General features: G+C 45.6%; 1 protein-coding gene across 1 annotated transcript in view; it reads right to left on the bottom strand.

The window, feature by feature from the left end:
* The window catches only part of LOC104081695 (CUB and sushi domain-containing protein 2-like), a 306,834-nt gene that overhangs the window by 98,744 nt on the left and 182,852 nt on the right, over positions 1-25,238 (bottom strand). Inside the window, 9 exon segments of the mRNA XM_009584534.1 lie at positions 225-394; positions 4,448-4,636; positions 6,939-7,154; positions 13,068-13,184; positions 13,406-13,594; positions 13,990-14,177; positions 14,913-15,051; positions 16,607-16,801; positions 19,053-19,379. Coding sequence (XP_009582829.1) covers positions 225-394; positions 4,448-4,636; positions 6,939-7,154; positions 13,068-13,184; positions 13,406-13,594; positions 13,990-14,177; positions 14,913-15,051; positions 16,607-16,801; positions 19,053-19,379 — 1,730 coding nt within the window.

The following is a 25,238-nucleotide window of genomic DNA, read 5'->3' as shown; positions in this document are numbered from 1 at the left end:
GGGTTACAGCAGCCCTATGAAGGGCTTTTTGGGGGATGTCAGTCCAATTCCTAGTATGAGACTCTTCCAGAGATTACCACTGCACTGTCAGCACTGCCTGGGCAGCATTCTTCAGAGACTAGTCTCAGCTAACTCCATTAAAATTTTAGAACATGACTTCGCTTTCAGATCTTGCTCTCATTAGCAGCACGGTAGTGCTTCATTGCTAGAGACAGAAGAATTACCTTGAGGACATCTCCTGCCTCCAGTTCAAAAGTCCTGGCTTTCAGTTGGATCCCCTTTCCTGGCTGGGTCTGGATGGAGTAGATGCACTCATGGTTGTTGTTATAGTTTATTGGATAGTTGGGGGACAGCAGAACACCTTGAGTTCCAGTTACAGAGGAACCACATTCAGCTATATAAAGACACAAAACCACATTTTAATAACCACATGTATATTCTAACCATACAACACATGCAGGTGATTCCTCCAAACAGCCACAGATGCTCACACCTTCCTATACCCATCTGCTAACACATCCATGGACTCTATTTACAAGTGCAGTCAGTAAACAAAACAGTACTTAATAGCACTTCTATCATCAATAAACCTCAGGTGCCTTACAACAGAGATTAATACCCTCTCCTTATATGGGTAGGGAAACTGAGTCACGGAAAGTTGGCGTACTCAAATGCTATCTTGGGACCCAATTCAGAAAAACACTCCAAAGTCCCTGGGAAGCCACCACCTGCTCGAAACACTGCCTATGTTTATGTTCCTTCCCGATTCATTAGATTGAAATATTTAGTCCTTTCCATATTTATACAAAGCTCATCCTATACCTATATATAATATATTAAAAAATCATGATATTCATTCAACAGTCACCGTAGCACACCCCTGATTGCTGGTACCAATGTGTTGCAAGTGCCAGAGCTCTTTGTGCAGAAAGATATGCTTAGTGAAACTTCCAAATAATTACAAATGATAAAGCTATGTCTGAATTTCAAAATCTTTCCCAAAATAATTTCCTGAAAGCTAAGAGGGCAAAATTTGACCTTTTTTGTTGTTAATGCTGCCCTCAGCTCTCCAGTTCATCATTTGACAGTATTTTAAAGGACCTCTTGTCCCTTGCTCCCTGCATTTTTTTTCTTCCCAGCTTTGCAGCTAACAATTACATCCATTCCTATCAGACAAAGAGAGAAAACCAGAGATCCTTTTGCCTCTCAGTTTCAGAAACTAGCTCAAATTTACGTATCTCTGTTTCCTCCCAGAACGTCACTCAAAGAACCACAGTGGGCTCAGGTTTTTCTGTGGCATAGACAAAATTGACCTTTCTTGTTCAAAAGACAAGGGGACAGAGAAGGAAATACTGATTTGGACATCCCTATGTACCTCTTGCTTGGGGAACTGGAAGGGCAGGGATAGTTAATGTGAATGCAATTGTTTCTCCCTTCCCTGAGACGAGTTTATGTCCTATGACAGGTTATAAACGGCCATGACTTCAGAAAGAAGGAAATAAGGAAGGAAGGAAAGAAGGAAATAAGGAAGGAAGGAAAGAAGAAAATAAGGAAGGAAGGAAAGAAGGAAATAAGGAAGGAAAGAAGGAGAGTCCTTTCCCTGTTGTTATTCACTACGACCTGCAGTCTGTCCCTGTTCCATTACATTCTTCTAGTAAGACTTCTCTGCTCCTTCACCAGACCTGCTTCCTTTTCTACTCTGCATAGTGTGAACAGCATTTGCTTTTGAGCCAAATTTTAATTTAGAAGATTTGTGTGACTCAAAACTTAGCAGAATGATCCTCGTTAGAGAAGGAAGAGGATGGTGCTTTGGCGGTTTGACTTATCTTGGATGTCAGGAGATCACAGTTTAATCCTTCTGGAAAATAGCAACAACCATCCTTCACCTCTGTATTTTACGTATTTTAATTGCAAGCTTTTAAGGACACAATCTCTCACTCATACAAACATGCCACAGTGAGTATAACAGGACTGCTATGGGCATGTCTTCACTACATGAAGTAGTGAACAGACATTCAAGTGCATCTGCGTGCAAGGCGCGGTACTACTGTGATAGCACTGAGCTCCACCAGAGCTCGCGGGACAACGTGAAAATGAGCTCTTACCTGCTGTTATCACAGGGAGGAAGCAGAAGTCCACAACACTCACACACAGCTTGAGGGCCTACTTGCAAATCAGCATCCAAAAGATGCCCTCCTCGGAGGATGCCTGCTGCCAGCAGTTGCTGCCTTGTCTGAGAGCCCGATTTCAGTTGGACCATTGCAGCCTGTTTGCTACATATATATACAATCCCTCAACACATGTAAATCTGCCCTGCAACCACCATGTGTTTAGGATTTTTCGTTACTCCCTGATTAGCTCCCACATGAGCAAACCATGAGTCATTGTTTTCTCGGCCTATTTACCCTGAAAGAGTTTCAGCTGTAAAACACTGGCTCCCTGTTCCTTTGAGTCCTGGTGTTTTGCATGCACGGCTGGGGAGAGTCACTCCAACTTGCCCTGGAAACAGCTTTTCTGATTAGCTAGCTCCCTCCTCTCCATGAGTCCTTCACAGCATACAAAGTTGCTGGAGCTGAGCGAAAGCATCACAGCGCACGTGCAGCTTTCTGCACTGACTCTGCGACCTCTCCGGGTCCTCCACTAAAGCGTGAGGGTTAAGTAAGGAAGCAGCAGCAGATACACCGAGAAGAGGTACTTTGGAGGCGACTTTCTCCTCCTCTCTTGCCGTGTATGAAAAGCAGGACATTCCCTTTAGCACAAATTACCCAGGGATGATGCTGAAGACATCACCATTTGGAATCTGGTCTGAAGTAGCAGTTGGTGGGGAGCATTCCTACCCTGGAGAGAGGGAACAAACCGCTCTCGTTTCTCTCGAGACCCATCTCTAGAACAGGAATTGAATACAAAGTGTCTGGGTTGTCTGGGAAAACCAATTAAATCTCCTCTGATCTTAACGGGCAAGTCTCCAATATCCATCTATATATCCAGGGCGAGCACACAGATCTGAATGTGCAGCAGGGACATTGTGGAAAAAGCTGTCACCCTGCCACCAGAGCTCTGCACAAATCACCAGACAGTGAATTTGACCCATTATTATAAAACCAACATGCTAAATCAAAGCCAGCTGCAGTAGGGAATTGGCAAATGGAAGTCAGCATGTCCACTTCGTGACGATGTCTGCGGATCAAGTTTAAAGCTTTGTTATGATTGTTTCTGATTTCTATTCCCCTGATTAGCTTTCTCTGCAACCTGATTATTATTCATGCCCTGAAGAGGCTGCTTGTCACAGCAGGATGATGCAACCCTGTGACCCAAGCATTAAGCAGCGCTGGGAAATGCATTCAGCATGACACGACTCAACAGACTGAGACAGTAGACTGGCTCTTGCTGGGACACTCTCTTTGCAATGGCCTCAAAGGTCACTAACACAGATCAGGAAAACCCACCTAGCAGGCTTTGCCAGAGTGAAAACAGGTGAGAGACCTGCTCTGCCTGATTTGAATGAATCCTTCATGGCTCTGGGTGAGCCAGGCAGCGGCAGAGCACTCAATGATTTCCTACTTACTAAACTGTACAACAAAAAAAAAAAGTTATATCTTTCTACAAAGGCCTGAAGCATCCTTCTTCCTTTCTGTAGCACATTGCTACTTTTGTTCTTTTACGCTAACCATTACGCTTGGAGGGCAGGGGCGTGCTCTGCAGACCTGGCTAGACGAGACTGTCTGTAGCCCATCTGCATCAGGGACGACAGCCAGAGACTAGCTCAGTGTTGCAGATGGATTTTTCCTCTCCTCGATCCTTAGATTTATTTCTTCATATAAATAATAGCTGGAGGAGTTGCAAAAAGGACTTGCAATGATTAGGAGGAGAGGAAGGGAAAGGTGTAAGGGTGCAAGAAATCTCTGGAGGATAAGGAAAATGTAAAAGCCGGAGGGAGTTTCCCAGAGATATCCATACTACCATGGAACTTGCATTGCTTAAGATCACCCACCCAGAAGCAGCTTTCACGTCTGAACTATTAAGTTTTACAACACTGATCCAAAGGGAGGATGGCCTTAAAACCATGCTGTTTTACAGAAACTATCCCAAAAGGGATGATGGGTCTCCCACAGCTCACGACTCATTCACTCGTTCAATCACTGGGGCTCGACCGCAGCACTGTGGATGGGCTGCAGAAACACAGGGCTTCTGCTGATGTGTGAGACCCAATCTGCTATGCACTTGGTGCCCTCCAACTTGGGAGAGGACTGCAGCCCTTCTGCCCATCCCTCCTTGTCCCCACACACAGTTGCAGAGCTGACAGCTCATTCCAGCTCCCTCTCCCCTGCACCAACCACCCTGCGAGCTGAAATGTGCCATTCCTGGGGGATGCCACCCATCCCTGCCCACCTAAACAATCCAGCACAGTGTAACCAACCAAGCAAAATGAAAGCACATGACCACCTACCAACACACCTTGGCAGAGGCGAACTCCACACACGCCGTCTCCCCCCGAGGCAGGTGATGCGGGATGCGCCCTCCAGCCGGTAGCCAGGGAAGCAGGAAAAGGTGAGGACATCCCCCACTCCAAACTGCAGGCCCTTTCTGATGCTGTAGGCTGGGACCTCCGGCTCGTCACAGGGTTCCAAATCATATTCTACAGGGGACAAATGGACATTTAGAGAACGGCAGGGTGACACCTTGTACTCCATTCTCTCCGGCGAGGGTACCCCAGTCCCTGAACACGAGGATGCAGAGGGTGCTCTGAGTTTTGATCCAGCTGCAGTGAAGCTTTGCAAAAGAAGCATCCATGCAAGACATACGTCTTGTTGGAGCCATGAAGACCAACTTGGGTTTCACTCTCAATACGCAGCCCCCAGGGTGTCACCAGGATCTTGATTTAAACGAACTCAAAATACAACAGGTCTCATTTTCTGTCACTGTTGTCAGACAAACAAGAAAGTGACATCAGCGGTGACAAAATGCAATGGAAATTTGTCATTCTCCCTCTGGTTTAGTCAAATGAAGATGAATTGATCTGGATGGGATTTCTGCTGCCTCTACATTACTAATCCTGAAAATGAATGAACACAGCATCCTGCTTGGGGAATGCAAGAGAACATTTAAGCTGCTGCTAAATGAAAGGTCATGTAGCATTCTGGCTAATAGCCAAATATATGTCTTTGACCACAAAACGTTTTGAAGGAAACCTGTTTTGAGGGTTATTTTTTGAAAAGTAACAGACCTGCAAAGTACAAAGTACATACATATGTATCTAAAGGAAGCTAAAAATATAGCTGACTCCCATTTTCATTTTCCAAACACATTAAAAATAGTTACAATTAGATAATGTAAGGCAATTTTTTAAGGCAAAAAGCCATTTTCCCCCCATCAAAATGAAAGTTAATTGGAAACTTTCTGACTAGTTTCCACGGAGTATCATATGCAAATCCCTGACTTCAGAGGCCAGAACAAAGGTATCAGAAACCAGTTCTCTCAGTGCAGCAGGTTTTATCTGCATCTATGGCAACAGCTCTGCCCGTCAAAGACAGCGAGCACATCAGCACCGAGCTCCACAATAAAAACGGTCATTTCTCTTCCACACCAGCAGGCTGAATCTGCAGCTGGTGCCCTCAGGACTAAGAGGAATGCTGAGATACAGAAAAGAACAGCAGCAATACGAAAAGCTTTTGTCCAGTAACTGATTGTTTTACAGAACGGCTTGTCGGGGCACTCAGGCAGTGAAGATTACATTTTCTAAAACGTGTGCACAGGCAAACACTTCAGCAGTCATTTGTAGGACTTTGGGTTAAAGGACACAGTTAAACACCTCGCGCACTTCGACCAGAGATCACCCACGCAACGCGACTATTTACAAGTGTGATGATCTGTTCTGCATAAGCAAACGTGCCTTTCTTTGAGTCTCTCTACAAGAGCACTGTGCTACTCTTCACTGACAACTTCTGAAAATCTGGAATTTCATTTGAAGAAACCGGCATTTTGTATAATCACAAACAGTCAAAGCCTGCAACAGAAGTGGCTTGGTTCAGTAAGCGCAGGACTGGACTGGCTTACTGGAAATGCTCAGGGCAAAAGCTGTCTCGGCACAGCCAGATCTTCACCGGCACAGCAGGGGCGAGAAGGGTTGCTGCAGTCAGCAAAATCCTGCATCCCGTGATACCCTGCTATGTGCCCCAGGAGGTCTGCTTTCACCTGCTATTACAGCAGGTCAATTAGAGGAGGCCCAGCAAGGGAAAATACTGTCTCCAGTTCCCCAGCAAGGCCAGTAGGCTCATGGAAACCTGGCCTAGGCTGCACGTAGCATGTGTTACATCTAGGACAGGCTGAAGTCAGCTGCAGAGGCTGGGTCACTGGATGAGCATCCAGGCGGAGCAATGAACCAAGAGAAAAAAGAAAGACCAGACGGACAATGGGAGTGACCAGCTCTGCCTTGCTCCTTATCCAAGAAGTCCAGATTGCTCAACGTTGCCTTCCAAAAGATCCCATCTGTCCCAGCTTCCCATGCTGGAAATGGAGACGCTGTAACTACTGCAGTGATTTTCCTCTGATAAACAGAGAAGGAAGGCATCTGGAGGAAAGAGGGATAAGCATACCCCAAGAAAATGCTAGCTGAAACTCCACAAACAGCAGAAAAGAGGAGGGAGAAGGCAACAAACACCTTTGTAGAGGGATTTAATTCCAGTGGGTTCAATCTAGTCATCTGCTGGGGCTCAAGGCAGACAAAATTGCTACATCTGGTGATATGGGGACTGCAATGAGAATACTTCTTAGGATGTACTGTGGTTTGACACTAGAATAATTTACTGGGTTTACAAGAGGAGTGATCGTCAGTGACCCAAACCACATGCACTGCATCAACAAAGTTATTGCCAAGATTTGCAGAAAAGCGGGAAGGAAAGGGAAAGAATGAAGTCTTTGTCCCCCCGCCCCATCCTTACCTGAGAAGGTGATGTTGAAACCCTCATAGGACATGGAGAAGTCTGAGATGAAGCGAATTTGAGCAGAGAAGTTTCCAAAGAGCCCTGCACTAAGTGGGGCAGGGAGCCGAGAGCCCGTCAGTTGCTTCAGTGGCTGAGCAAAGCTGGTATTTTCAGTGATGAGGAGGTAGTCGTGGCCATTCTCCAAGTGAAAGGTATGAAAGGTGAAGAACACACCTGCAGGGGAGGAAAAGTAGAGACTGCTTCAGCCAGCAACGTTCATATGGCACCCCTTCATCCTAGAGCCAAAGCCCCTCTCCTCTGCCTGAGATGACACCAGTATTGGTTCCCTGCTTCCCAGTAAATAGCAGCCCAACTGAGAAGAAAAAGCACACTGAAAAGATATAAATAGATGAAAAAAGTAAAACAAGGGTACAGTACAAGGCCCAGAACAGAGAAAGGCAGTTAAGATCTTCGATCTCTGTGCCTTTGTAACACAGGAACAGAGATGACACAGGCTCGCTTGAGGGACAGATCATCAGCAGAAAGGACCGAGCCTGGCAGCTTAGAGGAGTATTTTATTTTAAAAGTGTTGACCTTTATGTGGGTAGCAAGAATAGCAAAAGCTGTAGTTGTGAGGACTTGAAAACAACAAAAACAAGTTATGTTCTGGAAAGAATTCATACCTAGAAAAATAGGACTTAAGCCAAGTATCAAGGTCAGAGAAGCTTTTCCAGAAGATAAAGTGTGCCAGCAGCGTGACTGCAGAGACTTCGTATACTTTCCTTTGACAGGACTGAATGCTGGTCCCCGGGGGTTGGAGGGCAACAGGAGCGATCACACGTGGACAAACCTGTTTCCTCAGCCATACTCGGCTCGTGAGCCGTGCACGTGCATCTCCCAAGTGCTGTGTCATGCAGCCACGCTCCCTTCCAGCAGCACAGTGGTGTGGCCAGCAGTGCCCCAGGGCCCAGCCCAGCCCTGTCCTGCTGGGAGGGGACTGCTGCTGTCCCTTCCCTGCTTGTGACCCACTCACAGGACCTGCTGTCCCCTCCGAGGCACACGGTGGGAAGCGCGTGTGCAGCCATTGCAGATTTTGGCAGGGCACACTGAGTCAGGGTGGTTAGCCCGGGTCTTGCCAGCCGTAGCAGATCTTAGAAGCGAAGAGAATCTTACACTTTTATCCAGATTATACTGACAAAAATAAAAACCACAACAGATCCAGCTACAGAAAGAACAGACAAACACAGGAAAACTATTTTGTCTCTTCTTCCAAATTCAATTTCAACAATTTGAAACATTTTGGTGAGAAGGCTGTGACCTTGCTGCATTTGTAAATGAACAGGAAAGGAGTAATGGATTACTTAAAGTATCCTTCACACCTACAGACACAAAATAGCAAGTACTTCAGGCTTTTGCAAAAGCCTCCAGCTAGGTGATTTTTCATGCTGGAATTCAAATGCTGGAATTCAAACGCTTATTCTCCGGAAAATAATTCCATCTTTGAAAAACAAAAAATGGCAGTGACAGCTTTCAGAGAGCAACGCAAGGCAGGATCTTATATCAGAAACCCTGTCACATTACCGTCACACGAAGTTAGCAAGCTAAAGCGATGCCTAGCAATCAAAAAGCCTTTTTGCATTTATATGGCTTCTTTCATCCAAAGATCTTTGCACACTTTCTGAGCACCAAGGGGCTGCCCCCTGAGACCCCGCTCATGCTGAATTGGGCTTTACACTCCTCATAACCCCACTGAACTCGACAGGGCTATTTGCAGAGAAACAGACTCCTCCATGCAAACACAAGTGCTGTAATCTGGTCTTCATTAGTCACAGTCAGATCCCTACCTCCTCGCACACATCAGGACTGCCCAGTGGCACGACCAAGTTATTTCATTCAAGCCAATGATTAACAACAGAGAGACTGCCAGCCTGGTGAGACCCAAGGGCTGTCTTGCGCTGCATCCCATCGCTGCCAAAGTACAGCATCAGCTGATTCAAAAGCAAGCACGGGAAATCTGTAAATAAGAATCAGAAGAATAATCTCCTCCTTGCTCCCTATTCCCCATTAATTTCTGGAGATCAGGATGAGACCAACCTAGAGATTGATTAAAGCTCTGGAGCGTGAGATTTAACATCCATCTCAACAGTTTTTTGTCAGCATCAAATTGTAAGTCTGAATATTCCATTTACCCCTATGTCTATCCAATTTCTTTTTGAAGGTTTACTGGTCACGTGCAAGCAGTTTCCTTCCAAGAAATGAAGGACAGAGAGGGTGGTAACCAATTCAAAGCCTTTCCCACAGAAATCACTGGCTTGGGGAGAAGCAGGGCTCACAGGGCCATCTCAACTGCCCTGTTCTCTCCCCATCTTCATCCCTGCCACGCAGCTCATTGCACCTTGCTAACATTCAGTGTCCCAGTCAGAAGTGTTTGTGTGACTCACTGCTTAGTGATGACCGAAAGGGGTCTCGACTTCGACAATTCTTTCCTTATATCCAGATAAATATTATATGGAGCCTGGCAGAAAATTTTTAGTTCCACTGTTCCCCCCACAGAACTCCACAAAGGTAGGAAATGTCTAACCATTTCCAAATGCTTATTATTCTCACCAGCAGTATAGGCATTTGAAAATAGGTATGACCTGTTTTGGCCTGAAAACTTGGTGAGATGCAGTGAATACAAAATGTCTTAAGTTTTCCCTGTTTATCAACTGACAGCAAATTTATACCCTCACTTTTACAAAACCCAGTCTAAGGAACAGAAATAATATCACTCCACCGAAATCAACACACCACCAGCGCAACACAAGCACAATTCAGTCCCCAGAACCGGGAGGACAGCCCCTGACTCCAGGTCTTTTAAGATAACAAGTCCAATCACAGGGCACAAGGCCTCTCCAGCAGCAGAGCCAGTTATGGGCTGTGTAACTGTAGCCATAAGGGCTAATTACAAACTCATTTTAAAGGATTTGTGACTCTGATTAAACCTTTGCTCTGGTCTGAAATTTACTGTGGCACAAAATGTCTCTGCAAGTGCAGGTTGTTTTTTTTTTTCCATTCTCTGTAAAAGAAACAACAAAACAAATTACAGGAAAATCACTTTGAAGTTCTCAGATTAAAAATAATAGTCTCTCTTTAAGCATTTAAATACCTTTAAACTTAAGCTGCTTTTAAACTCAAATTGCACAGCTCGTGAGTCCATAAAGTAAATCAGTGTCTGCAGCCACATAAAAATAACTATTATAACAACCAACTTGTTTCAATTAGGGGACTCGTGTGCTGGCCACATGTGAGATGTTCATAAAGATCTGGGAGTGAATAACTTGAGACTGGCTTTTATGATGCAGATCATCCCTGCTCGGTCACTGGCTTGGCAGGGAATAGTCCGGTGGACTGGGAGGCACAAGCCCTGAACTCTGTTCTATTTTATGGGAACTGAAAAACTTCCCAGGCCTGGGACAGCAGCAGTGCTGCAAGCCCAAGCAGTAAGGCATTAGTAGAAGTGGGTGTGGGAAACGTAAAACCAGAACACGAAAAATCAGGTACAACAGCAAACACTTAAGTCATGTAAATATATCCCCTGCTCGCAGCGGAATTGTTAAAGTATATGGGTTTAGCAAGCACCAGATTTACCCAGAGATCACCGATGCACCCAGTGGTCTCCAGGAACAGGGAACTGAAAGGCAAGGACAAAGCACAGAGAGAAGACTCTGCACTGCAAGTGCACTGCCAATGAAGTTAGCCGAGAATGGGGTTCTGTTACGCCTTTTTTTTAAAGCCTGTTCTGTTCTCCAAGGACTAAATTCATTCCATTTCAGCAGCTACTGCTCTGACTCAGGATCACACCGTTCCACTGCTCTTTACTGAAGAACGAGAAGAAACGTTGCCGGAATGCTGAAAAGCGCTGGGAGAAGCTTGTTGCAATGCATTACACAGAGTTTAACACAGCGACAGCTGGGAAAGTAGATCACTAAGATAGAATATTGTTGCAAGAGAAGGGACGTGTACGCACATGTATGTATGTGTACGCACAGTCCCACCAGCCCAGCACTGGTAAGTAAACAACTCGCCTGAACTACAGGGACACGGAAGGAGAGGTTTTCCTGACAAGTAACTTGGCTATATGCCAGCTTATTGTAACTGTACAACATCCTCTATCCATCCTCTCCTCTCGCCCTAACCTCTAACTGGATTTGGAGATTTCCTGCATCCAAGCAGCTGCCTGGGTGAAGCTTTCCTAGCCCAGAAAGCTCCACGAACGCAAGAAGGGTGATTCTGCCTGGGGGCGAAGCACTGCCCCCAGCAGCCGCAGCCCGCCGCCCTGCCGAAGGGCACCTCCGCAGAGAGGGATCCCACCACGTGCTGTGGTTTAGTTCTAACGAGCTCCTGGAGAACGAGCTTGACAGAAGGATACCAGCAGAGGGTAAGGAGAGGGATGAAAATACCAAACAAAACACAGTATGAACACACTCCTTTCATTGGTATGGAGGAGTCTCTTACTTTAAACACTCAACTACTTTTCTCAGAATCTTATCTCACCTTTCCAGCACAACCTGATAGGTAAGAAGAGCTGAAACTCTTGACTAAGGCCTGGAGACCTATAAATTTCCACTACAACTAGCTGGATTTACAGAGCAGCTCACGGTTTGATTTTCTAACATTCACTACCTGCAGCTAAGGCTAGAATTTCCAAAGCAGCTCATAAGTTTCAGACCACTAAAGCTAGGACCAGCTTTCCAGAGAGCTCCATACCTAGCTTCTCCTAGTGTGACAAACATGGTCCCGTTCAAAGGTGGTCAGATCCAGAGCTGAATTCTTTGGATGATCCAGAACTGCATCACACTGAACTGCTGTAAGTGATGTGCTGTTTCCTGTACTCCTGAATTGGCCACAGCAGGATCTTTCACAGGACAGGGGACAAAAAGCCCCTAGTCTTGTGTAGGCGTAACTCCACTATTTTAAAATGCACCGTGTTCTTTTGAGCCTTGCTTAGCTTGGTCAGAAGACTTTCTTCTGATGTTGGCATAAAAGCACACAGGCCATTAGAGTTGCACTTTCTCGTATAAAAGAGTGTCAGTTTGTTGTGTTGTGCTTAGCTTAGCTACAGAATAATGCAGTGTCTCATCGGAGAGCTGAATCCAAGGCAGAGTGGATTAATGAAGAGTGGATTGCTGCTACTCAACAGAATACTTTTCACAGCATGTGATGGTTCCCTTAATGCACTGTGCTGTTCATTGACAAGTTTATTTGCCACAATAATGGTATTTGCAAAATTGGCTCATGATAGCTCCCGTCGTGCTGATATCTGGTGTGATGAGACAGTTATATAAGAATGCACAAAGTTACATAAAGGGTTTATACCCTTTGTGCTTACCCCAGGCAGGTACTGACTGGATCAGGAGAAACTACCTCCCGCCCTTGTACGTAAAACTTGCTCTCTAATTGTCAATGATACATTTTCTTGAAATTTTCCTCCAAGACAAAAGATTGGCCTGTGCTGCACAAGAGATTGGACTAAATAGATCTGCACTTTGCCTCTGTGCTGGCAATACTCCTAGCTAGCGGGGAAATGAGAGCTGCAGAACTAGGACAGAGCTGGGAACTGAGAGCCTGAGTTCTGTCCTATGTCTAGAAGTGATTTACTACAAGCTTCCACTTCTCCATCTGTAAAACGTTATACAGATAGTGATCCAGCACTGCAAAGAAAAATAAGGCCGAAAGCACTACGGAGTACTAGATATTACTGCAGTGGTGTCAGTGGCAGCTTGCCCTTCCTCCATGTGACATTACTAGCAATACCAGGCATCCAAACATCAGCTAACTTTCCAGAGGATACTGCCACAAAGGTCTGAAACCGAAGATAACACCTGGCGCAGGCTCTCAGATCTGGGGGTTTGATACGGGACCGTCTCTCCCTCTTAATCCTCTCCACATTAAAGGGATTAAGAGATGTGACACCAAAAACCTCTGCATCTTGTCCAGAGACAATGTTTGAGTGGTGGCAAGAATGGCAACTGGCCAAGCACATGGGTACCCACCATCACCGCCTTGGAGACAAACCCTTGATTTACACAGGGAGCACTTACCTCCTCCACCGACCACCATCCTCCAGTCCATCTCTAAAACCACTCTAAGCTAAAAGTTTCTCACCTTTTCCATGTGATGTTTCTATTGTCCATGTGCAGTTCAAGTTATTGGGATAAAAATCAGGGAAGCCTGGGGATAAGATGGTACCACTGGAACCACGAATGTAACCTCCACATAGAGCTGCAAAAAAAAGGAGAAAAAATTAAAGAATTCAAAACCCATCATCAGCTGGAAGAATATCAGTTCTTCTGAATGCCAAAACAAAGCCCAACCCATCAAAATCAAACAAAATACACGTATCAGTATCAGTGTGAACTTCACAATTGCTGCTTTGCTTTTGCAGGAGATCTGCAATGAAGCGTTTGCCACCTCCTGCAGATGTTCTCTTCTGCACTCCTTACCCTCACAGCTGGGCAGTGGCCGGCTCCACTGGAAGTTCGGCTCACACTCCAGGGCTTCGTTGTCACTCAGCGTGTAGCCTGAATCGCAGCTGAACGTCACCAGTGCTCCCACGTAGAAATCATTCCCATGGCGCTGGCCATTTACCGGGATGCCCGGATCCAAGCAGTGGTCTGACTGGAGCTTCACAGCTGTGGCAAACAAACCCACTTGTGTCAGACCCCTCAAGGGCTGCAGAGCCTGCTGCAAGGGGCAGCGATCCGCCTGGGGGAAAGTTCAACTCCTCCTAAGAGCTCATTCAAAGTCCTACTGATTATCCCCAAAGTAAGAGGACGAAACAGACAGAGGAACTCAACTCTGCCTCCTAAAATCAATAATATTCTGTAGATGCTAAAATAAAAAACTCTAAACAACCAAGATGGTCTAAAAGCAGAAACTGCTACTTCACTTGCAGTAGCTTCGCATTCTCCAATCACTGTAATAGTGCTAACTGCCTGGTAAAGGGGAGAAGCGAGTCCAACGGGCCTCTGATTGAGTCTATTGTGCTGCTGGAGAGCGCGTAATTACATGAGTAACTTGCACTTACTTTCATATCGGATCTGAAAGCCTATGTCAGAGTGGCTTTTGTCAGTGGTGAAGAGGAGGTAGAGGTAGTTGCTGGTGCTGATGAGGAACTGGGGCACCTGAGTCCCATCATAGACACCTATCAACGGGGAAGAATAGGACCGGCCATCTCGCACTTCCAGGGTGTCATAATTCACCTCTGTCTTAAATCTGAAAGGGACACAAGAATATGTCTGTGAAAAACCAGCATGGCTAATTTTTCTTCATTGCAGTGCTGAATGTGCTCTAATGACTAGACGGCAGCACAGGCCACAGGGCAATATGAGAGTCCGTTTCTACTGCCCGACCTTCGGCTGGCTGAGCATCTCGCTGAGAACACGTCATTCCCCTCCTACGCATTTTGGTTTCTTTCTATCCTTCACCTGCTTCATCTGCTGACACCGAACAGTCTTTGCAGCCACAAGCATCTTATGCTACATGAACAATCACTTCTCACACATACAGACCCAGGTTCAAGAAAGCATAGCCCTCCTCAAACAGTGAAATCCAGGGCAAGTCAAGAGACCTGGCACGCCTGAGTCAGGGCAAGATCCTCACTGCTGCTTCTCCCCGGCAGGCTGAGCATGTGGGAGCCCAGCCTCCGAAAACGTGTCCTACATGTGTCTAAAATAGCACTGCAAATTAGCAGGAGTTAGTCAAAACAAGAAGGGAAAAATCACCGTTTTCCACCTTTTCTTCTTGAATGTTAGGTGAATTTTAATGTCTTGTCAGAAGTTATTAACACAAAAAAAAAGAAAAAAAAGAGGGAGAAAGAGAACCTCGCTGCCAAACACAGCGCTGAGCAGTTCGTTCCCTTTTCCTCCAGGGGTGGCTACAACTCAACACTGCTGGAACCACTGAAAACAACCACAAAGAGGAAACTCGTGAGAAGTCCCGGGTGAGCACCTGTCAAATGTGATCTTGATGGGGTAGCCCGGCTGGGCCTCTATGACCCACGCGCAGCTCAGGGAGTCCTTGTAGAAGCCAGGCCAGCCGGGGGACAGGATGGTTCCGCTGGGCGATGTCAAGTGGCCCCCGCACGGCGCTGGGGACAAGGAAGATGACACAATTCAGGTGAAGAGCATCACGGAAGCTGTGGCATGATCGGACACACCCTCCCTGCCAGGCAGTGTTGTCCTGCCATGCAATAGCTTTCATGCATTATTGTTTCCCACATATTAAAAAATAATCAGAACCAGATGAAATAACAACACAGCATTTTCAGCTTAAACTGAAGATGTAGCAGCCTGCTACTCTATCTGTGGGAGTCAGTAGCCTGACCTTGTGCAGCAGCTCTAAGGGGACAGGGTACAATAATAATTATTAGATATAAAAGCAGAGAAAACTGCAAGGTCAGTTTGCATTTCAGTAGCTGCAGGTGCCAGAAAATCTTTCGTATCTGTGGTAATTGAGTCATGTCTTTTCTACCACAAGGGACATCACAAGACTATGGCATTTATTCCGCACTGTGGTCCCTTGTGCCATCAGCAGAAGCTGAAGATATATTATCATCTTTTCTGGAAAAAGGACACTGGATCTGATGGACCAGAGGTACAAAATCCTAGAGCCCTAAATAACTACAATGTATTGTCCTCTAAAAAAATCAAACAGGACAGAAAAGCATGTCTGTTCGCGTGAGTTTGTGTTCCCCCTGCTCAGCACTTTGCAGGATTAATCACCAGGCGTTTCTCCGTGTCCTGCTGAGTTAAGTCACTGGTGCTGGTCACGCATACCTCGCATGGCAGCGTGACCACATTACTGTCACAGCCTTCGGGAGCTCCCACGGGCAGACCAAGCCCGTGGTCCCAGGATACTCACAGTGCCTCGTGGACCAAGGGGACCCTGCTCCTCCAGAGCAGCTGCTCAAGCACCAACCCAGGGCCAACCCTGGTGCGAGCTCTGCGCTCGGGCTATAAAATGTCACACTTGGTATGACCTTAAATACCTATGTAAGTCTGGGCCCAAAAACCTTCACTGCTGATCTGAAGGACACCAAATGAAAGTCAATTGATCTCAACTGGATCCTAACTATGGTATTTTTGAACAAGAGCCTCCTTTCTGCCCCAAAGCTACATAATTTCCTGCCAGCACTTCTATCCATCTTTCAACTCTTTTTTTAGGTCTCGCTCTTTCCCATTAATTTTTTGCTTTTAGTCATCAGTAAATCAAAGCCTTTTATTATTGTTATTAGAAAAACACCTGTTGTAACAAGAACTGAGCTAATAAAAATAATCCCCATCAATTCATTTCACAAAAAATGAGAAAACAAACTGAGTTCAGTGCTTGGTGATTACTGGACTGGCACTTCCTCCTAAGCAAACTCTCCTGTGCAGACACCACCTTCCAGAGCTATGTAAAATCATGGCCATAACTGAGAAGATGAGGGTTAGAACTAAAGTCCAATAGCCCTTCAGCTCTCAGCAGCAAATGCCTCTGCCTGTATGATGGAAAAAGGCCTCCCACAAGATCAGCACTGTACACCGTCGCTGTGGGTTATCTGACTGGGATCTTGAGCTATTATCCTTTTTCCTGAAACACCAGGGGATCATCCTCCCTCCAGGGTGCATGTACAGACTAGTAGGAAAGATGATAAAATTTACCTTCGCATCTGAGCACTGCATTGTTCCAGACCACATTTCCTTCCTTCAAGATGCAGGTGATGGTTTCTGAGCCATGGGTCCTAATGAAGCCCTCATCGCAAAGGAAGGACACAGAGCTGCCGAGCTGGAGGCTGTCACCAAATCGCTTTCCGTTCACAGGCACGCCAGGGTCAGGGCATTCATTATGCCTGAACGCTAAGAGGGAAAGACAAAAGAATAGTGAGTAACTTGTTTCCCCCACCTCTGTCCAATTTAAAAATAAGTATGTTAGACCACAAACTTCAGAATTAAACAATAATTTCGTGTCTTTCCTAAGGAGACAATAGCACTTGATCTTGTCCCTAGACAGCAGACCTTCCTCATCGGGAAGACCAAACAGCACGGACTTGAATTTGGCCAACTATCATCCCAGCAAAGCTACTGTGTTCTGCACAGACGAGTCAGCCTGTGGCAGAAATCATGTCACCACCTCTTTCCTACACTGCTAAGACACCCAAGTGTGTGCTCCCACAGTTCAACTTTTCATCTAGTTGAAGTGGCTTAAATTTTTCTGTTCCCTGTCTCTACTGCAAGTGTTCATTTGCGACCTGAGAGAGGAAGGATGAGATTAAAACCATTTGCATCCAAGAGGTACTGAGATACAGGGGCCAGGAAAGAGCCTGCAGAACCAAATTATCTTCTCAGCAATCTTTCAGATATAAAAATGCACAAATACTCAAAATAGAGAAAGATTTTGAAAAACTCTAAAAATACTGCAGCGCAGGCATCTGCATAGAGGGGACATACTAACCGTTAACATGAAAAAATGAAAGCTTTAAGGCCCTGTGGTTAAAAGTAAGGGTCCTCTCAGCACGTTCTGTGACTGACTGCCATATAGTCCCTGACCTTGTCATCATTACTAGGATAAAATGAAGGACACTCCAGCAATTACCTTTCTAGGTGTTGCAAAGTTGCACGTGGAATTGCACAGACACATAGCTCTGTTTAAAGACCTGCCCTTTTCCAGCAGTTAAAAACTAGGCCAGCCAACCGATCAGAAAGCAAGTCTACACCTTTAATTCCCCATTAAGTGCATAATTATGTACTATATCTTCATATGCAGGGAGGTGGTCTTCAGAGATGAGCAGCATATGAAAGATTAAAGCCTCCACTTAATTACACACACATGCTTTTAGTATCTTTAATGCACTTAACCAAATTCAGATGAGTTCAGGATTTCCTACAGAGCATCATTACTCTTATATTATCTTGTTATATACACTGCTAAAGGGGAAAACACAGGCTGAATCTGTTCCTTGTGCTCTTGTACCTGTCCCTTGCAGCAATATGTTGTCTCCTCTCTCATATTTAAACGGAAGGAAAGGGTGGTAAAGTGTCTGAGAAAGACTCAGGACCTCCCTTTCGGTAGTTCAAGCAGTCAGAACAGGTTAACTTATGCATACTTAAGAGTCATTTACAACAATGAAAAATTTGCCTTAAAAATGTCTTCATACAGGGGACAGCCACAACTCCCAACACGGGTATGCAATGTATCGGAGATGCAGACCGGAGGGCACCACCAGCATTTCTGGATGAGGTGTCTCCCTGCTTGCAGATCTAGGACTCAATCCTGGGTATGTGATACTACCATACACAAGCTACTTCATCTGATGAGCCTTCAGCCTGCTGTAGTGTGGCAAATAATTTCTTAAGACCTCCGATTTTTTTTTTTTTTTAAAATAGAGGATTTGCAATCATAGTTAGAAAGGCTATTAATTTAGCTGTGCCACTAAAGGCTATTATAACAAAATCATTTATCAGTTCTGCTGAATAGGTTTAATAATGCTCTTTAGAAAATTATAGGACAATACGAGGATAAAATTACCATAGCATTCATTGAAGACTGGACTTATGTGAAGCCAAATATAATATAAAGCATTGAAACTTCCGCAGATATAAGACACTGATGTATGTTTTCCTTTATCTTCAAAGTCTTGCATACTTTTAGGTGTCAGCAAACGATGATAGTGTTGACTGATGAACACAACCATCTGAGATCTAATAAGTCCTCCTGATCTACATCAAGTTGTCCACAAAGCACTGTCTCACCTCAGCGAGCAGAACGGAGGCAGAGAGCAAGCGAGCAGAAAGCCCACCTCACACAGCAAGCTGCCAGCTGATGGGAGAACAGAAACCCTGGCTGCTCCAGGGACAGATAATCCAGGGCCAAACTGTTTCTTTCACCACCGGACAACACTTAAACTTCACAGCCAGACAGAGCTTGTGCAATCAGCTCTAAGATTGAAACCAATCCTCAGTTACCCAACTGCAAATCTGAAGCAATCCCCAATTTTCAGACTTACTCCGGATTTGCAATGGTTTTAGTGAGATCAAACTCTTGCCCATTAGTCCCCAACAAGAATTTAGAGCTTGAAATGAAAACCAGAAGGAAGGACTGGGCACTTACTGGTGAAGGTTATGTTGAAGCCTCTCTTCTCCATGGAGTGGTCAGTCTGGAACTCCAGCCTGGCTACGTGACCGCTGCTGGTCAGAGAGGAGGGGATCTGGTTCCCTGAGAAGGTCCCCAGCACTGGAGATTCAGCAGTCCCACCATCCTTCACGGCTAGGAAATCAAACTGAGGCTCCACATCAAAATCATTGAAAGCCAAGTGAATTCGGCTCTCAGGTTTAGCTATAATTAACCAAACACAGTGCAAGCTGCTTCCGTATTCTTCGGGGTAATTTGGTGACAGCACAATCCCAGATGGGGTGGTGAAGTTGAAAAAGCAGGAAACTGCAATAAGAAATCACCATCAATCATGCAGCACAGCGCTCCTACAAGCTGCTCTGTCAAGCTTCCCCCTCCCCCTTATCCCTTGAGCTGGGTGATTCCTGCAAATTCCCAATTGCTTTGCTTCTCAGAGACGATTAAAGAAAGCAAGGGCTCAGTGCTCCATTCACTGCTAGACGTCAGCGATTTATTTGCATGGGGAAGAAGTGACTTCAAAGTAGCCTCCAAGTCCTGGTTTTGGTTGATTTTCAATTTTCCAGCCTAGCACAGTACTGCCCCTTTTTTCAATACTGCGCTTCCTTACATTTACGTAGGCTTTGTGCCATGCACAGCGGAGCACGGGTTTCTTTTACTGCAGGAAGAAAATGTCACTCAGCCAGGTGGGGATTTGGTATTTTGCAGGTGAATTCTCCCACATAGTCCTGAGAGGAAGCCTACACAAGAACCAAATGTGATGCTACAGCTAGTGCAAAATAAAGTAAGCATTAAACGAGTTAGACTTTGTAGCAATGTCTTCTGTTGTGGCCACAACTCAGCACAACCGACAAAACCTGAGGTAAGGAATCAACTCAGCTGTAACCCCATGCAGACCTCCCTCCAGGCTCCTCTGCTGCTATCCCTACCCAAGCTTTTTAGCCTGAAGTGCTGGGTGAATTGCAGATGCATTTCTGAGCGCAGTACAGACTTTTCAGGATTTGCTTAAAAATCTGCACTTTTAGTTTACCTTTCCATTTGCTAAATGCAATTTCCACCCATGCTCCTCAACAGATATAACTGCGCCCACGCAGTCCCACTGCATTTAGACAAACTCCTCATACACAGGCCATCCCCATCTTGTATTAAATATTTGTACAACACAGCAATAAATTGTCAACAAATTTGAGAAGGAGCTGAGTCAGTTTGCCTTTGCCTATCTCCTTGGGCAGCTGCTCATGCCCGTGCCAAATGAGCACTGAAAAATGGAGGCCGCTCTTTGGTTTTGGTAGTGACTGTTTCCCCCAAGTGCCAGGGGCTTGGGACAATTCAAAGCAAGCACTGGCAAGCTCCCCTTCCCATCACAAATAAATCACTGACTTCTGCTGGGCTACCACATAACCAAAAAGAGGCATCAAACTAGACTGCCATTCCCATGAAAATAATTAAAACCAGTCTTAAAATGAAGTTGAGGGGAAGAGTGCATATTAAAATAATCTTTAGCTCTCAAGGGTTTTCAATATATACTGTATTTCAGCTGACAAGGTCCATTAATTTGAAAACACAAGGCTGCTTTTTAAGTGTTACCTACTCCGTGTTTTCAATATTTTATGTATGTATGCTTTACTCATCTTTTTCCCCCACCATCACCCTTGGTAAAATCCATTACTTGGAACATACATCTCTCTAATTCCTGACAAAAGGACATCGCACATAGGATGAGACTGGTTTTAGTTTGGCATTTATACAATTATTTGGTTCAATGCTCACCCTCCCTCTGTTATTTTCCCTGTGTCTTCCTTCAACACCTAATGGTTTCAGATCAAATAAGATGGACGTTACCGTGACGTTATCAAGGCTAAGAGCTACACAATCTATTTCCTGCTCTCAGAAACAAAGAGAATAGATTAAAGAGAAAACAAACTCCAAAATATCCTCAGGATTTTGGCTCTTTACTAGATGCCGAGATATCAAGGGACGCTGTCAAATAATTCTGTCAGCATAATCTTGGTATAATCTGCCTAGGAATAGTTATTGAAAATAAATGCATTCACACACAGAGAAACATCTTAGCAGTAGGAACCCCTCACAGGAGCTAGGTATCTCCTATAAATTTTTAAATCCAAAGTGGTAAATTAGCATTCATACAGGACCTACAGTATCACACAGCCAGCAACAGAGAGGTACAGTTGCTAGCGCAGCTATTACGGCACAGTGCTGGTGGCTCATTTCTGGAAATAACAACAACAAAGAACTTGCTGACAAAAGAAAGAAAAGCAGAGTGAGGGAAGAATATAAAATTAACCTTTGCTAGATAAAACAAAATGACAGATTAAAAAGTAACAGATAAAAACCCCCAAAAGTCTCTACTGCAGGGAAGTAAATGACAATTTCAATCTTCCGTAAAGTAACAAGTGTAGGAGACAGCCAAGTTGCAGGCTGTAGGACAAAGGCCACTGTCCCACACATCCGTGCCCCAAGCCCATGGCAGGGCACCAAGGTACGAGCTCTCCTCAGTGCAGCAGGGAGCTCGGCTTCGCCTCCCGGAGGGTCACGTCCAGCCCAGGAAGCCACAACTGATCCAGAAGGTTCATTAACAAGATCATGGTGTCTGCGATACGAAGATTTTATTTATCTTTCTAAGCAGGAGATGTTTTCTTCAGCATGAAAGGGGTTTTTTGGTCTCGGGCTGCACTGGACAGAGCCAGCACCGGGATCCACGTCAGCCTCTCTGCTTTCTCAGAAGTGCTTTGCTGGACACTCAGATAAAAGCAGAAGCTATTTAACAATGTATCACAAACAGTGAAATGTGCTATCAGAATGAAGATAATAGTACCCAAGAAAGGTGGAAGACAGCTGAGCGCTACCTGTCTCATGCTGTTTTGAGCATCCGAGACAGTCAGGAACAAAGTGCCCCTGAGGGGCGCCCAGTCATTAGAAACATGACAGACAGACAGACGTCAGCCCTGCTGCCTGCAGCCCGTCCGTCAGGATCACTGAGTTAGGTGTATCGTGACTCTGAGGCCTTGAGCTAAGGGACTGAAATTAGTATTTATTGTGGTTGTTCTTAAATGTTATGAGAGGACATTTCATTATGCGCATAGCATAGGTTCAGATTTATAAGCTTATGCTGATCTTTGTCAATTATTATTATTACTGATGAAGTACTGCAAAAGCAGTAAGAAAAATCCCTTTATTAAATATAGCAGAATAAATCACAGCAAAACTCAGTAGAACAGGGTACCTGAAAAAGCCAGTGAGACCCACGTCATTAACAAATGAGTACAAGGTATTTATTCAAGTCATCACAAACATTATCAAGATTATGCGTTCATGTAGAGCAGTAAAACAGTGAAGAAACAGCTCATTGCTTCTTGTCTTAAAAAGTCGAGTGGGACACATGGCTGTGGCATGAGGGGACCGTCCCATGGTCGCAGTGTGAGATGCTCGTGGCCGAGCTGAACAGGGAGGCATCTGACAGTTATTCACCAGCACAGCTGCTTGTTTCCGCACTTTCAGCCAGGAGCAATTTCTGCATTTGTCTGGTCAGCCTAAGCACAACTTGCTTCTCTTTTCTTCTGCCTTCAAAAGATCCTGCCTCCTCACAGATCATCTCGCTTCTCCCGCAAGGCATGCCTGGCGGCCCCAGACGCTCCGTCTCTGCTCATCCTGCACATGAGAATCCAGGGCTGATCCCGGGGAGAGGGCACACCTGCAAGGCATAGGAATGGGAAAGGCACCAGGTTCAGGGGCTGAAAACGAAGCAGGGAACCACTGTCATAAGTTCAGTCTCCATGGAAACAAAAATCCTGACTTCTCTCTCAGCTTTTAGATATCGTTCCCACAGACTCTGACCACTTGGGAGAGAGCTTGAAGACAGTATCGGGTTTTCTGCCTTACCGCTCCTTTTTAAGAAGATCCCTCCTCTAGGCATAGCTTGCTCATGGACTGGAAAAATAACCTCAGCAGGAGCCTGGTTAATAACCAGCACGCCTCACTCAGGGAAGCATACGTCCCGAATAGCTAACAGTGCTGGAAGCTCAGGGCACTGATCAAGCTGCGAAGTGCTTTACATTTTGTATTCTCCTCTTTCTGTATCTGCCGTTTCAATAAACACATCTGCATCACAATGCGTTTTCCTTCTTAAAACCCTGACGCACCAACAGGGCAAGTGGGAGGTGAGGGAAAGGAGTCTAGGGCAAATATTAACTGGGAGACTTTTTTTGTATCAGAGCAACAAACTCTTCAGCTTACTCTGATGGAGTAGTTGTCACTGCCAACATGCAGCTAACTGGGGGTGGGAGAGCAGGTATGTTAAGAATAATGAAAAATAGGCAGGGTTTGGGTACCAGATCTTGAGGAAAATATCATCGGTGAACTTAAAATAGACTGTATAGGAGCCTCTGTGCACACAGAAGAGCACTACAATACCAAAGTGGGTTTCATTTCTACCCACTCAAAACAGGAACAGCAACTGGGTTACCAGGAATAAGATAAGTTTCTTAAACTTACTGGAAGATGCTGATTCCCACTGGGGCAGCGTTGAGCTGCTTGTCTGCCAGGTTTTCTGCAGCCATCTGTTATTCAGGAGGTGCTCCAAGGCTTCTGCACAAAGACAAGATCCTTTCCTGTGTGTCCCTGTTTGTTTTAAGGGAACTCTCCCCCTCCCTGCAGTCTCTCTTGGGAATTGGTGGTGGTGTCCAGATGAAGACAGAAGTTTAATTGTCACTTTTTGGCAAAAGCTCCCAAGCAGTCTAGTGGTCTTGTTATGTGCCTTTCCCGTTTTGCTCCTTTGTGGTTTAGCAGAGCATCCTTCCTCTGCTGCAGCGCTCTGAGCCGTCTGCCAACTGCTGCAACACATTCGTCTCCTGCAGGCTGGAAGCTGCAACAGGCTGGGACTTGACTTCACTCTCCACACAGTCCCACGGTCTCGGCACACTGGGTGCATGAAGGATGACTGCTGTAACACCAGAAAGGGCAAAGCACCCCCGAAGCGTGTAACTGCAATTGGGGTGACGGCAGCTGCACACGAGTGATTTAAGTACAGCAGAGGGTGTGTGGGCAGGTTCAGCCACACATGAAGCTCTGCTCATGGGGAGCAACAGAAAGAGCCTTAAAGCTAAACTTGCACGCATCAGCTCCACCTGCAAATTGGAAACGTCCCATTGCAGCTTTCTCAAACATCAACCCGACAGGTAAAGCATTAAAGCAGAGTAAGGCAGGCATAAGGGAACTTCTCTGCAGACCAGATTGAAGATGGCAACATAACACACACCACATTCCCATTTTCTGGGTATAGAGATAGGGGAAAGGGACAGAGACAACTTTCTCGCCTGATAAAACCAGTAAGCATCATTTCAGATTCAGACTCACGTAAAGAGAAGCAACCCATCAGGCTGAGCAATTGCTGTCAGGAATATGGACAGATGCCTTGGCACAGGACAGCTCATTTATAGCAGCATGAAACCCTATCAGAGTAACAGTTCAACTGAGTCAATCAGTAAAATAACAAGCATGGAGACAACCCAATAAACTGCATCCTCCTGATCTGCGCCGAGAGAGCGGCTGGGAGTGCCTCTGGTGAGCTGCATGCACAGCAACGTGGCCTAACACCACTGTGAAGTCCTCTGCTCCAGCTCTCCCCACGTGCAGGCTCTCTCTGCAGGAGGAGCATCCCTGCTGAGGACGCGAGAGCTGGCCACATCTGCTGGATCACCACCACAACCTCATCTCCCACCCTCTAGCCTCATCACTGCAACCTTCTTGCAGAACCAGGCTGACTGCGCAAGCACCCCAAGCCCCCAGTAATTTGTTAGAAACCAAGAGAACACACGGAGCAGCAGCTCACAGCCGGAGACTGTTTCTTCTGGCGCTGCAATTGCTAGACAGAACTCACTGACAAAGTAACACCAAGGAGAAGACAGGCTCTGGTTTGACCCAGGTGGATGCCAGCTTTCCTTAGATACAGACACCAAGGGAAACTTCGCAACTCAATTGACAAGTGGCATGCTGGAGGACGTGCAGCTTGTTTGAGACAAGTCTCAAGGAAGAGCAGAAGGGACTGGTTAAGCAGCTGCCTTTTCAAGTCACAGAAACGAAAATGGAAAATTTTCATATAGGTTACACCAAAAAAATGCCTGGGGAGTGCGTGGGGGACAATTAGGACAC

Source organism: Fulmarus glacialis, unplaced genomic scaffold (assembly GCF_000690835.1).
Source record: "Fulmarus glacialis isolate BGI_N327 unplaced genomic scaffold, ASM69083v1 scaffold6559, whole genome shotgun sequence".
Classification (NCBI taxonomy): Eukaryota; Metazoa; Chordata; class Aves; order Procellariiformes; family Procellariidae; genus Fulmarus; species Fulmarus glacialis.
Note: the sequence above shows the minus strand (reverse complement) of the source record. Positions and strands in the feature narration are given on the sequence as shown.